The 13594-nt window shown below is 43.8% G+C and overlaps 1 protein-coding gene across 3 annotated transcripts in view; it reads left to right on the forward strand.

Moving 5' to 3' along the window:
* The window catches only part of SCEL (sciellin), a 138963-nt gene that overhangs the window by 39935 nt on the left and 85434 nt on the right, over positions 1-13594 (forward strand). For all 3 annotated transcript variants that reach the window (XM_019525557.1, XM_019525559.1, XM_019525558.1), the window contains exons 3-7: positions 770-887; positions 1583-1645; positions 1993-2061; positions 9275-9343; positions 12152-12223. In XM_019525557.1, the coding sequence (XP_019381102.1) occupies positions 770-887; positions 1583-1645; positions 1993-2061; positions 9275-9343; positions 12152-12223 (391 nt within the window). The remainder of the gene's footprint in view (positions 1-769; positions 888-1582; positions 1646-1992; positions 2062-9274; positions 9344-12151; positions 12224-13594) is intronic.

A 13594-nucleotide genomic window follows, 5' to 3' on the forward strand; every position in this document is an offset into this window, starting at 1 on the left:
AGGCTGTGATGGGTAGGGAAGCAGAGGCAGTAGCAGGGGGACAGAGACTGTGGAGCACAAGTGGGTGGGGGCAGAGGCTGTGGGGAGGGGCAGGAAACAGAAGTGACTAGGCAGGGGTGGGGAGGCAGGCACCAGGGGGTATAGGCAGGAGGCAGGGCAGATACTGGGGTGCACAAGCACTGGTTTGGGCCAAGTGGTGGGGGAGGGATAGGTGGCACAGGGCAAGGTGTGGGGTGAGGGCAGGAGGCAAGGGTAGGACCACTTGACTCCCCTGGTACCTTCCTCCCTGCCACTGCTTGCCTGTGGGAAGGACAAAATTAATCCAACCCTCCAATAATTAGATTCTAGGCACAGAAAATTATAAATTTGTAAATGTGGTATTCACTTTGTGAGGAAACTAGACCTTTCTATACATAAAGAACTCAACCAAATATTTTCAACCTAAATATTTTTTGTTAACTCCATAGATTTTAGTAATGGGCTACAGGGGCCTCTGTCTTTGTTGCGTCACAGTAAGGTACTTGTTAGTAAATCATGGAACATAGGAAAAGAATGGCTTGGACTAAAAATGAACTGCAGGTTGATAGCACCTGCATCTTCATTGCTTGATGTTAAGGAAGCCTTGGGCTCCACCTGCGATGTTGAAAGATTCAGTTTGTGCCATGAAATGTATACCATAAGCCTTCCCAGGAACAAGAATTTCTAGTGCTATTTTAAGGTTTTGAAATTATCACACACATTTTCAGTAGCTGTTTCTCTACATTTATAGATATCAGGAATCCTTCTGTTGCAGTTAAAAGTAGACAACAGGTTATTCAAGATAACAACAAGCGAAGGACTTTGTTGCAAGATAACAGCTGGATAAAGAAGAGATCTGAGGAGGAAAAGTAAGAGTGATAGTGTACAACATATTTCTCCTGATTGCAGGTTAACATCTTGTATTCCTTTGTCTTGATTTGCTATCTGATTTTTTGCATGTACAACCTTTTACTAACTGGATCTGTACGTGTGTTTGAATGTATTGACACAGCCATGTGAGGCACTGACTGCCTTCTGCCCAGTGCTAACATAACTAGCCTCCATTTTTATTTTAGTGGGGTATGTAACATTTTATAAGGCTGCTGTCTCACATTATTTGAGGAATAAAAATGACAGAGCGTGCACTCCTAAATGCTTTGATTGCACGAATATTTAATTCTGTTACGTCTGCAACACAGTGAGTAATTAAAGGTGGTATATCCCATTAAGTAACTTAATTACATCAAGACTACTACTTTAAATATAATGGTGCCCTAATTATTACATTATAGTGTTGTAATACCTAGAAGCCCCAACTGAGATCAGGCCACCATAGCACTGGTTGCTATATGAATAGATTCCTCTGTGAAAGAGCTTACACAATCTGTAGAAGCAAGACCTGTACTCAGTGGAATTACCATGATGTAAAAATGGTGCAAGATCTGAATTAGGACACAAGTCTTTGTCAAGAAATTATCTTATTGCTTTAAGATATCTCTATTATATTTATGTCCTTAGAAACTGTTTGATTTGTAATCAATAATCTGCCTTTTAAAAATTGTAGCACTGATGAAAATTACGGGAGGGCTGTCCTAAACCAATACAAATCCCAAGATGGCTTACACAGGTACAGTAGCTTGTCTATACATCTTTGAAATGATAATGTCAGAGATAAAGGGAAAGGCACATGCTTGTACTAAACACCATTTTATATGGAAAGCTTGTTTTATTCAGTTTTGAGCCCATTCCTGCTCCCATTGTAATAATTGATTTCAAAGAAAGTTGAACTGGGCCCTTTGACATCTGAGTAGACAGGACTACTGTGTGAAGTCTTAATGCAAGACTTGTACTTTGTTTAAATTGTACTCAGATAATGATATATTTACATATTCTGTTTATTTGGCATAAAATAAACACATTATCATTTGTTTTTAATTACTTCTAATTAATTAACTAATCTTTTCTTAACACCAGGAACGTGAATGAAAAAGAAGATCAGAAAGTTCACCTTGGCCGATACAGATCTGATACTTCTTTAGACAAGTAGGTTTTTCCCCTTCCTATAAAGTATTTTTCATTTCTAGTGCATATGATGATTTGTATGTGTTTTGCCTTGAAAGAGAAGAATTAAATGAAAAGTTTCACGTTAAGTCTTGCATTTATGACCATTTCTAACACTTGTACCCATTTTTCCACCTAGAACTTTTTGTCTTTCAGGAGGGATATTTGTACATCTAGAAAAGTGATTCTCAACCAAGGGGTTGAGATACCCTGGGGTGTCACTAGATCTTTTGAAGCATTATGTCCATTTATTATGCTACCTGGTGGTCTTCAGACTCTTCACACTGGTGATGACATTCACCTTAAGATGGCTTAAATAATATACTAAAACTGCATACATTTTTAAGGGTAAATACATTTTTAAGTATGCTGGGTGGTGTAAGGAGATAAATGCGGTGTTAAGAGATAAGCAGATAAACTAAGAAGATGAGTCCAGGCTCAGGATTGGTCCTGACTGGACAATCCCCCATCTCCCATACCAGGCCTGGACAATTCCCCCCTCCCCAATGCCAGGCTGCTCTGCAGGGAAGTAAGCACTGTAATATATATAATAGTTTTTTAAATTAGTATCTGGGTGTGTCCTATAACCATTAGATTTTTGGGATACAACAGGGCTGCTCAACCCCTGGCCCATGGGCTCTGCACAGCTGCTGCAGGAAGCTCGGGGCAGCACTAAGGGGGAGGGTCTGCTTTTCCCCCATGCTGAACACACTTCTACCTCACCAGTGCTGCAATTGCTGCAGCTGTTCACTGTGAGCGTGCGAATCAGCAGCAGGCACAGGGTGGGTCAGGGCTGCACATGGGTCCACACCAGTACCGCATCTGGAGGTGGAAATGCTGATCACAAGCAGCCAGTATTGATTCTTAAAAAAACAAAACATGTTAAGCAAACCTGATCTGCTTCTTTGACAAAGTAACTACTTGGGTGGATGAAGGGAATACTGTGGATACAGTGTATCTGGACTTCAGTGTGGTTTTAGACAAGGTCCCACACCACCTTCTCATAAACAAATTAGAGAAATGTGGGCAGGGCAAGACTACTACAAGGTGAATAGATTACTGGCTCAAAAGCCTCAAGCAAAGGGTAATTATAAATGGATCCACGTCAGAATGGCAGGAGGTTTTGAGTGGAGTCCTACAGGTGCCTGTCCTGGGCCCAGTGCTCTTCAATGTGTTTATTAACAATTTAGATGTTGGCATAGAAAGCCTCTTGAGCAAGACTTAGTATGAGTCTGTAGTGTGATGCAGCCACACAAAAGATGAATGTATTTTTGGGATGCATCAATAGAAGCATTAGGTGCAAGACACAGCAGGTGATAATGCCTCTCTACTCAGCACAAGTTAGGCCTCATCTGGAGTACTGTGTGCAGTTCTGGGCTCCACACTTTACAAAAGATGTGGGCACGGCCGGCCCATCCTATCCTGCATAACCTGTGGCCACAAGGGGCCCTGCAGCCAAGGGGCCCCCTATGGCTGTGAATACTCCAACTCAGTACTGTAGCAAGGGGGTGGGGGTGGTTGCCACCACTCTGCGTTGCTGCTGGTACTGGCTTCTTTGGCCACTTGCCACCCCCTCTTCCTCTTGCTGCTGATACCACCGTTGGCTCTTCAGCTGCTCACCACATCCCCTTCCTACCCCTCCACCCCACTGCTACCACTGCCGCCACCGACTTCTTCATGTCAGGGGCTCCCAAAGAATTGTAGGCCAGCCCTGGATGTGGAGAAGTTAGAGAGGTCCAGAGGCAGCAAAGTTGATTAAGAGCATGGAAGGCAAGTCATACGAGTAGAGACGGAAGGAGCTAGGCATGTTCAGCTTGTGGAAAAGGTGAGTAAGAGCAGTTTTCAAATACTTGAAAGGCTGCCAAAAAGAAGAGGGAAAGAACCTTTTCTCTCTTGCTGCACAGAGGAGGATGCGGACCAAAGGCTTGAAGTTGCAGCAAAGTAAGTTTAGGTTAGATATCTGGAAAAACTTCTTTGCTGTTAGAATAGTGAGGGAAATTGTGGACTGTCCGTGGCTGGAGGTGTTCAAGAAGAGGTTGGACAGCCACAGGTCGGGAATGAGCTAGGATAGCTATGTCTATGTTCTACTATAGGTATGCTCCTGAGCTTTGCTGTTTTCCCTCTGCCCCTTCTGCTGCATTTGTCAGGGTGTTTTTAGGCCTGGGATATACCAGTGCTCTTGCTGGGACCAAAGCTAGTCCTGGCTGCAGGGTCTTGCCCCTCTGCTCAGGATCAGACTGATCACCATATTTGGGGTCAGAAAGGAATTTTATCCCATGGTGAGATTGGTATGGACCATGGGGTTTTTGCTTTCCTCTGTAGCAGGGGATGTACCTAGGACTTCTTGAGCATATATTGACAAAATTTTATAGAAGTAGGGCATTGGCTGCCCTGGTTCCCCGGCTTTACCTGTGGCAGAGGCGAGTATTTACATACGTGTTGTGTCAGGATTGACGTTAGTCTTATGTAGAATTTAGGTTATGGTTTGTACAGGATGATTTGGATTAGGGATGATCCTGCATCAGGCATGGGGCTGGACTAGATGAGCTCTGGAGGTCCCTTCCACCCTACTTCTCTATGATTCTATGATAATTGGGCACCTAATCCCAGTGTGTGGGGCCAGGTGGGTATGGTGCCTGCCCCCATTCCCCAATCCCAATGTGAGGGGCTGGGTAGGGGCAGTGCCAGACCTCAGGGACCAATCCTAGTGTGAAGGGAGGGAGAGGGATGCTAGGCTCTTTAGGGGCAATCCTGGTGTGTGGGAAAGAAGGAGGCATGGCCTGGGCCCCAGGAGCCTATCCTGGCATGCAAGGCCTGATCTGGTTTGCAGACTAGCTCTGCCTCACTCATCAGGCCTATGGTGCCAAGTGGTTGAGTACCACTAAACTACAGATTTCCCTTGGTTTATGTAAGTTCTTTATATGTGAATTTGCTCTTATGCCATGAGCATATTTGTGTAACCCGGGTGGTACTGCAAGAGGTACCCCCACTTCAATTGAAAGATCAAAGCAGGTGCACAAGCACTGTGGGAGGTGTAGGGACTCTCCTCCCCTATAGAGCAGAGCCAGACCACCAATGCGGACTTAACCATATACCTTTTAATACTGGGAACTTAACAGGCATAAATCAGAGGGTATAGTGGGCACTACAATGCCCCAAGGGGGCAGGTTTCAACAAAGGTTAGACACTTACAATCGCTGACAAAACAAGGTTAACAAAATATTAAACTCAAACAGCAGAACAAACGGTACAGGCTGGTGAAATATACAAAGGACTCAAAATGCAAAATGACAAGGAAACATAGGGCCTTGGTACCTGGAGGGGGAGAAAGGGGGGAAAACACAACGGCCCCTTTCCACTGCAATAAGATTTGCTCCTTGTTAGTTCACCCACCCCAAGTTACCTCAGCTGGGACTTGAACCCAGATTTCCCATCTTGCAGGCAGGAACACTGCCATACAGCCACCACTAATGGCACTGCACCATCCTACTGGGGTCTTGACCTTCCTGGAGCCCAGCCTCACATTGAGCTGCCTGGCCTCTGATTGGAGGAGCTGGAAGCAGAGCTGGGAACCTCTCAGGTCACTGCTCAGATCCTTTTTGGAGCAGAGGGGAGCCTCTCCTGCTGGCTGTAGCCTCTTGTAGGGGATCCTGGAGCCCAGTGGAGAGTCTCTCCTGCCAACTGCACGCCGCACTGCTGAGGGTCCCACTGCTGCCTGTAGATCATGCTCTTTCAAGCTCTTCTGGGGCACTGCTCCTGGCTCAGCTCTGTGAAGCTCCTTCTTTGTTGTCCCTCACTGGTCTCCCTCTTGAGTCAGCCCACACTGCCCCTTTTATCCCCCTCCAGCTGACCCAAGGGGTCTATTGGGACACGGGGGGAGGGGTGTGAGTTTCTGGGGCCTGATTGGTGTGGAAAGGGAATCCAATCCTCCAATCATCTTTTACCCCTTCAAAAACCCTGGGCCAAATCATTACCAGATTGGTGAGGAAAGGGAATCCCAAGTCCTCCAATCATCTTTTGCCCTTTCAAAACCCCTGGGCCAGGTCACTGCCAGTCAGCCCATCACATCTAGATCCATAATTTGTTATATGCAAAGACATTTGCTCTTATGCGATCAGCATAGGTGTCCCCTACCCAAGCAGGTAAGTCTGTGGGGGGAGGGGAAAGGGCTGTGGCCCCACTCACTCCAGCTCTGGCTGCAGCAGCTCTGGGAGTGGCTGGAGCCAGCTGTCTGCAACCTCTGGGCTCTACCATGCTCTGCCTGTCCCCACTCACCTCTGCTCCTGGGCTGCATCATGCCATGGTGCAGGCAGCTGGTGTCCACTGCTCCCAGGGGTGCTCCAGCATGGACTGGGGGAAGTGCCACTTCCCAGGGCTCTGCTTGTCTGCGCTCACCCCAGCCCATGCTGGAGCATCTCCAGGAGCAGCCAACACTAGCTGCCTGCACCAGGGCACGGCGCAGCTCAAGAGCAAAGGGGCATGGGGACTAGCGGAACCCAGGCATGGGGGGATAGGCAGAGCACAATGCAGCCCACTGGTTGCAAGCAGTTGGCACCAGCTGCTCATGGGGCTGCTGAAGCTGGGGCTGGGGTGAGTGCTGTTCTGTTCCCTCTGTTTTGCTGCCTTGTGAAGCCCTGGGAGCGGCACCCCTCCCCCCATCCCTTCCTTAGTCCCAGCCTCACTCCCTCCCTCCCTCCCTCATCACCATGCGAACCTATCCCTATTTGTGACATTGTCAAGTGGGTTTGCTTTATGTGAATTCAATTTATGTGCCATTCTCCAGGAATGCATGTACTGCATAAATAGAGGGAAACCTGAAAAATAAAGTTCCCCCACAATAGTACAGTTTTGGGGCTCAGGCCTCAGGTAAGTACGTACAGAATTGTGTAACTGCCTGATCAGAATGGAGCCTACTGTGCATGCTCAATGTGTATGTCTGCTCCGCATGTGGAATAGGATTGCAAACTGTGCATAAGTGTCAAAAAAGCAGTTATGGAGCTGGGTAAGGGCTACTTGGGTATGTAAAGTCAAAGAGGATTTTTTTCTTCTTTGGCCATTTATATAGACAATCACTTGGGAGTCACTTATTGTGCATTAGATACATGCCAGTTCCTTGGAGGAAAAGGAACACTTACCCACCTTCATGGTAACTATTATTCAAGATGTTTTGTACATGTATACATTCCATACATCTTTGTAAATACTTTTGAAGGGACTGAGAAGGTGGATGATATGGCTACCCCCTTTATCCTTTGTCTCTAAGAACAAGGACGTGCAAAGCACATACTCTCTGACTCAACAATAGTGCTATTGAAAGCCTCTGGCTTGAGTGCACTATGTACATAGACACCACGGTGGATGTGTACTTGCATACCACATCTTGAAGAACAACAATTAATCATACAGATAAGTGTCAGCTTTTTCCTACCGTTAACTAATGATCAATCCCACCTTTGTCCGTGAGAAGGGTGGGGCAAAGGGAGTTTCCTATGCAAAATATATCTTCCTTCTCATTAAGAACAAATTATATATGGGGAAAAGAGATGGAGGACATACATTACATCTGTTGGTCAGGATGCTGGTTATACTTTTATATCTATATACAAAATACATCTGACTCCATAACTGCTTTTATGAGGATTCAACTATTTCCTTTATGTGACAACTAAGTCTTGAAAGACAAGACTGTAACAGTAAAGAGGACGTTCAAGCCAACCCCAGTTTCCTATTTTATTATTGCCCAGAATCCCTGAAACATGGGGACAGAAATACAAAGTAAGTGAAACATGGACATTTGAAATTTTCTTCATTATCCCCAGTAAAACAAAAGTTGGAGGAAAGTCTAGTATGTAAGTCTGATACTGATACAGCTGGTTCTTCAGACATTTGAGAATTATCAAGAAATGTAGTCACTGTTAGGAAGTTTAGTGAGACCTCTAGTGATCTACTGAATAACTGCTGGCTAGTCACAGGCTACCTTGGGCAAAAGTACTATTTATTCATCTAATATTAAGTTCTTTATTTAAAAATGAAACTAAAACCCAGAGAGGACACTAGTATAAACTGTGCATTGGAATCCACATAGAGAATTCCACTGAAAGTACCAGTTGCCTATTGTTTACGTAAAGGCAGATTAAGTAATTCTTTGTTTCACTATATGGTATTAATCCAGTAGATACCTGAATAAACATTGCTATGCTGTCTCAATAAATTTGTATAATATTCCTGTAAAAAGGAGTAAGAAACACTAATTATTTTTCTGTATATTTCTTTATTTAAATAAATAGGTTTTGATGGAAACTTTTTTTTAAAGAATTTGTTAGCCAGGTACTTAAATATGCACATTAAAGTTACTAATCAGTTGTAAGGTATATAGTTTAGCCTTGGTCTTTTTGGTAGAGTTCTTGTTGATATCGGTAGGGGTTCCATATATGGAATGAATACAGAACTATGTAAGTGGAACTAGCTCTGGCTCTAAGATATTATGAACGATAGATAGTCACCCTTCCACAAGAGAGAAAAAATAATACTGGGATAGCTTCATAATGATTTCACTGAAAGGTTTTAGGCAACAAATGGAGAATCCATAAAGGGCATGAAAAGTCATGTGCTTCTTCCTTAATGTAGATCTAATGGCTTCATAAAATCAATATTAAGTACTACTTGTCTAATCTCTTTGGTTGATGTATCTCCTGTGGATTTTAGCTCTGTTCCAACAAGGATGTTATACTAAGGTATTTTCAAATCACATTGATCTCTAAAAGCCATAAAAAAACAGTGTGCCTCTCATGGGACAGTGGATGATGGTTTCTGTATTAATTATACACTACTACTTTATCAAAAACAGTCTAAATATATTCACTAGAACTGATAGCAATTTAAAGGAAAAAAATATTAATTTTATTTTCATGTCATTTTGGTAGATATAGAAGTCAACATTTGAACTGAGATTTAATTTTTTTTCAGCAAGCTAGACAAACTTTCAAATATACATGTACTATTATTATATTGTTTCATTTGCTATTTTATTCTTACCTCTCAACATCTGGTATACTGTTAATATAAAATGTTTAGACTCCATAATATTTGATTTTCCATTTTATTCTTAGTGGTGGTTTTTTTTTTTTTAAATAAGACTTGATTCTAATCTTAAGTGATTGTTATAATTTATTTTGTACTACTTTTTTCCATATAGAATTTCAGATAGAAGTGATGTTGAGAAAGTAAATAAATCCCCAGTCTTGGATAAGAAGCCAACTAATAGGTATGAGTTTAGGAAACCTACTTAATTATGAATTATTACTTTTTGTTTGTTTAGTTACAAATATATCTACAGATAAATAACTAATATTATGTGGTTATGTAATGAATTTAGTATTCCATATAGGTTGTTTGGGGGAGGGGGGTGGCTTTTTGTTTTTTGCTTTTAGTGTGGACAATTTAGGTAAAAACATCTCAATCTCAGCAGTAAAATTTCAATTGTCCTAAAAAGTTGAAAGCCAGAAACAGGGAAGGGGAGGAGGGGATGGGACAAAAGGGACTGGGACTCTCTCTCTCTCTCTCTCTTTCTCTCTCTCTCTCTCTCTCTCTCTCTCATATATAGGCAGATAAAAACCAAAACTATTTTGGGGGAAGGTCAGTTTTCCAGTAGGGAAAATTTTCAGATTTCGAGGAAAGTAGATACTTTCTGTAAATGTTTTTCATTTTATGAACAACCTAACCTTTATGAAAAGGTCAGGTATTATATTTATTAATTTAATGGGACAAATCCATTCTTAATGCAACTTCATTATAGTTATATCCTCGAGAAATTATGTCTAGTATAGCTGGTTGTGATAACTGAACTGTGAAAGGGCTCAGATACTTCTAAAGAGAAACTTAGTAACTCAGAGCACCAAATTTCCGGATCCATGGGTCTGCATACTGGATCCCACCTCACTGGGCAGGAGTGGTGCTAACTCCAGGGGTCAGTCCTGGGGTGGAGAGGCTGGGAGTGGGGTGGTACCAAACCCCCAGGACCCAATCCAAGTGCCCTAGGATGGAAGGGGCAGTGTCAGGCCCCTAGAGATCAGTTGCCATGTGTAGGGATGAGAGAGGGCAGTGCCCAGGGCCTGCTGCCTGTGCTTAGGATAGTGAGGTTGGGGTTCAATCCTGGTGCATGGGGCTCAATCCATCTGTGGACGGGTCTTACTTCACTCATCTGGCCTGTAGGGCCAACAGATTGAGCACTGGTCTAGAACAAAATTCAAAGTGGGCCGTAAGTTGGTATTAAATGGTTCATCAATTTTGCCTTTACCTTCTATACTAGTGATTCTCAACAGGGATGCCATGAGATCCTTTTAAGGATACTCTGGGGTGGTTTGAAATATTAGCAATTGAAATATTATGTGTGCAAACACCTATGCATGATTCACAGGATAAACCCAGGTTTCAAATAGGAATACATAGTGTCAAAAACATTTTTATTTGCTGTGGACTTTCTGATTCTTTGTAACAGAAGTGCTTTTATTATTTTTCTGCAGTTAAAAAATGAGTAAAATTAGTTTTCAAAATGGAATGCTGCTAAATTCAGAAAAGTTATGGAAATATGCCTTGAGTCGAAAAAGGATGACAACCAATGCTTTATGTATTTGCTGTCAGATAATTATAACAAGATGCATATTTATTCTCAGTAGCTCAGAAGTGGAGATGGCAGTGCAGTAATTTGAGAAGTAAACTTTTTCTTATGAGAAAAATTACAATAATTAAAATATGATCTTTATGCTGTCTGTTATGGGTAGAATTTTGGATAATGTGTTAGCCATCTAAATAAAGGTGCTTATTTTCCATAAGTAATTATAAAACATACAATTTTAAATATCAAAACCAATATTCAGTATTTTTGTGGCTACAGAGGGCAGTATAGAGACATGGATGGATATAGTGGCTAAGATATAAAGAAAGCAATGATATGTAGTGCACAATTTGAGAATATTAAGAAGCTCAACCTTTCAGAACACTGTCTGGACATCTGAATCCTTGAATAATTCCTTTCTAGACATGGAAAATATATAAATTTGTTATAATTGTCCATGTCTAGAATCTTATTATTGTAGTATTTTCTTAAATGTATCTCCCTTGCCATAGCAGCATCACAATAGGGGGCAGGCAGTGATGCGGCAGGTGGTAGGGGGCCTATGGGTGGGGTAGGCTGTAGGGGTGGCAGTGGGGGAGTCGAGCAAGTTGTCCCCTGCACTTTGACCCCCTACACAACTTGTTCCCCTACACTCTTCCTCTTGCTGTCCATCTTCCCTATCACTTGCCCTCCCTACTGCCTGTCCCGTTTTGCCTGCATTCCCCACTTTCAGCCCCCTCCTGTGGTGCCCCCCCCATCCTGGCACTTGCCTCCATACCTGCACCCCCTGGCACCTTCATCCTTCCTGTGTTCCTTCCTGCCCCTACCCATTGCCTCTACTCCCCTTCCCCACCACTTATCCTTTGGCTCTGGCAGGGATCCAGCCCAGGGCCTGGAATGTGGGGGTGCTTCAGCCCCAGCCCAGCCTGGTAGCAGCTAATGATGGGAAGCAGCTCTGGGCCAGAGCTACTCAGCTGGGCTGGGCTGAGCTAGAGCAACCCCACGGTCCATCCCCCAGGATGGAGCAGGTTTGCAGCCTTGCCAGAGCCAGAAGATATGTGGCAACAGTGGGTGTAGAAGAGGGGCAGAGGCTGCAGTGGGGAAAAGATGGTGCAGGTGCAGGCAGGGGGGCAGAGGTTGTTTGGGGGAGCAGGCAGTTGGCTCTGACCCCAACTCCAAGTGTGGGCCAGATTTAGAGTTGCAGCAGCGGCCTGCCTCCTCACAGCCTTGTGCACAAATCCAAAAAAAGGCACTTTCCCCACTATGTTAAATGGGACTGTCTTGGATTTGAGTAAATATGGTAAAAACAGCCAACAGTTCCAGATATAACCAGTTTTTAATTCCATCTTTCAAAGAATTTTGTAAGGGCAGACACCTCATTCTTGATCCTTAATTTATCACTTAAAATTAGAACTTAATTGGCAAATAATAAATACATTAAATATCCTTCCTTAACAGGCAATCCTGGGCTCCTACCACATCAGTCACTACCACTGATACCACTACTACCTCGCCTGTGAAGAAAAAAAGGTATTCACTGTCATCTTTCTTCTGTTGCTGGAGGATATTTATGGGTTTACATCATGTCACCAGTAGACTCTTAACATATTGCTCTTAACAGAATACAAGCTTCTTTCACAAACAAGCTTGGATTCCTTTTCAAAAGAATTAAGCTCCGGCTGTCTGCCCTCACAGTGCCTTTGTACTATCTGTTTTTGCTGGACCTGACACAATCCCTGATTCTTGCATGGGACCCTTCAATTCCAAGTAACACAAATGAACAATAGTATTGCATTCAATATTGATAACATTTAAGTTTAAATAAATCTAATTTCACTGGCATCAGCTAAGAGGTTATTAGAACTGGCTGTAGAGGACCTTTCCAAATAATTAATTGAAAATGGGCTGCTGGTGGATGTCCATCTTTCTTTATATATTTCCTTCCCGATAGCAGATTCCACCTTCTGCTCCTTTTGGGCTTTCCTCCCATTGCCTTCTCTTTTCATGTACTAAAGTGATGACCAGTGAAAAAGTTAATGTTAAAATTAAAGTGTTATTACTGGGTTTAGAGTGAATACTCCAGTGTGATCAATGGAGGGGTAGGCAGTTCACCTCTCAGTAATTTTTTCAGGTTTGCAGACCTGAGATGAACCTGGCCTAGCATCAGTTATACTTAGCTAGGATGGGAAGGCTTTTATAACACTATTCCCAAGACTGATGTTTAGATACTTATTTATTTTAACAACTGTGACGGGCTGGCTGGCAGTGACCTGGCCCAGGGGTTTTGAAAGGGCAAAAGATGATTGGAGGACTTGGGATTCCCTTTGCTCACCAATCAGGCCCCAGAGACTCACCCCCTGTGTACCGATTGGCCCCTTGGGTCACCTGGAGGGGGATAAAAGGGGCAGCGTGGGCTGACTCAGGGGAGACCAGCGAGGGACAACAAGGAAGGCACTTCACATTGCTGGCAAGAGCTGAGCCAGCAGGGCAGGAGCAGTGCCCCGGAAGAGCCTGAAAGAGCAGGACCTGCAGGCAGCAGTGGGACCCTCAGCAGTGCAGCATGCGGCCAGCAGGAGAGGCTCCCCACTGGGCATCAGGATCCCCTACGAGAGGCTGCAGCCAGCAGGAGAGGTTCTCCTCCTCTCCAGCAAGGATCTGAGCAGTGACCTGAGAGGTTCCCAGCTCTGCTTCCAGCTCCTCCAAGCAGAGGCTCCGGGAAGGTCAAGACCCCTAGCAGGCTGGAGCAGTGCCACCAGTGGTGGCTGTGTGGCAGCATTCCTGCCTACCATGTAGGAGATTTGGGTTTAAGTCCCAGCTGAGGTGACTTGGGGTGAGTGAGCTAACATGAAGCAAATCTTCTTGCAGTAGAAAGGGGCCATTGTGTTTTCCACCCTTTCTCCC

The sequence above is a fragment of the Gavialis gangeticus genome, unplaced genomic scaffold (genome assembly GCF_001723915.1).
Source record: "Gavialis gangeticus isolate Ggan-Ray unplaced genomic scaffold, GavGan_comp1, whole genome shotgun sequence".
Taxonomy (NCBI): domain Eukaryota; kingdom Metazoa; phylum Chordata; order Crocodylia; family Gavialidae; genus Gavialis; species Gavialis gangeticus.